The sequence below is a fragment of the Rasamsonia emersonii genome, assembly GCF_000968595.1.
Source record: "Rasamsonia emersonii CBS 393.64 chromosome Unknown ctg1118621761032, whole genome shotgun sequence".
In the NCBI taxonomy this organism is placed as follows: Eukaryota; Fungi; Ascomycota; class Eurotiomycetes; order Eurotiales; family Trichocomaceae; genus Rasamsonia; species Rasamsonia emersonii.
The window spans coordinates 1-1284 of NW_013562647.1; the positions used below are offsets into that span (position 1 = coordinate 1).

The 1284-nt window shown below is 40.6% G+C and overlaps 1 protein-coding gene across 1 annotated transcript; it reads left to right on the forward strand.

Annotated features, from left to right (window-relative positions):
- Window positions 1–870: 870 nt before the first annotated feature.
- Window positions 871–1251, forward strand: T310_9236 (uncharacterized protein; the record flags this gene model as incomplete). Its single annotated transcript, XM_013468298.1, has 1 exon — window positions 871–1251. A coding segment is annotated over one exon (381 nt), but the record flags the coding sequence as incomplete, so codon positions are not given.
- Window positions 1252–1284: the final 33 nt, after the last annotated feature.

The window sequence follows — 1284 nt, forward strand, 5'->3', positions numbered from 1 at the left end:
CTATCAGCTCTCTGTCTAGGTAATCATATCCTTTCTCTTTCTGTAAGGGTTGTGACTCACGTCCTATTCATATTTCTGTCAGCCCTTAGTCCAAATGTTTAGATAATGATCACTGCTTACTTGCTAGACATTGCATGTCTCTGTCAGCACTATATCTGCAGTCACCTCTTTACTTTTGACAAAGCTGCATGACAACTGAAGGAGGGATAATGTTTCCCATACCCGGGGAGCTAGATTGTTCGATAAAGTACGATCTTCGAGAGGGATAGCCATCGCGGCACCGAATAGGAACACAATAACAATCAAGAAGGGCTTCATATTGAACAAAAGGATTTTAATAAGTCACTATAAATGTCAAAATGAGGCTAAATACTGAGCTGGTTCAGAATGCAGGCTGTATTAGGGATAGAGAATGGTGTTATTTTGCTGATTGTTGATGCCATCTGATGATGATGAGAAATCACGTTGACTTTATAGAGTTCAATGACAAATAGCAAGACTCCATGAGAATATCCATATCAGCTTGCCGTATTTTCTAGCTGTTACATAGACATCATGTTAGTGCTTAGAAAGACTGCAGAGTAAGCAGATAACACAGCGAATTGACTTTGAATGATCTACATGCAGGGAACAAGCTCTTTAGGATGAAGTCAGAGCAGTCCTTACAGACAAATGGTAATGATTGTTTTGTATTGGTATTTCTCCAGACTAGACTTTTCATATGACAGCATCAGAGGCAGATGTTTCTTGCAGGGATTGTCTGATTTGCCTTGGTGCAGGGCCGATATAGCCTACTTCCTTTTTAGGGAGTGTAAGGTAGGGTCCAACAAACCCCCTCCATAACTAGGGTTCATCATAGTGATCATCTGACTCCTCACCAGCATCATCATTGTCATAATCATCTTCTCATCTCCAAGGAGCCTCCAATGTTGGACCAGGAGAGCTAGGATGGTGTTGTGTTGGTTAGTTGCAGGGGCTCTAGCTGATCCGTTCAGAGTTGTGGAAGTAGTTTTGACTGCAGATCATTTTGGTGTGGAGATGGATAGCATAGATGCAGAGCTATGTCTTCAAATCGGATCAACTGGACAAGAGTTTAATAAGGGATCAAATGACCTGCTTATTATCAGGTGTTGTAGGTATCTTCTTTCAAAGCTAGTCAAAGAAAGAAGTAATACTAAGAAACAACTACATTATTTTCACCAACTCAAGCCAACTCAAGTACAAAGTATTAGAGATAACAAAATCGGCTAGCTCTTATCTGTCAACCTGTAGTCTAAGAATTCC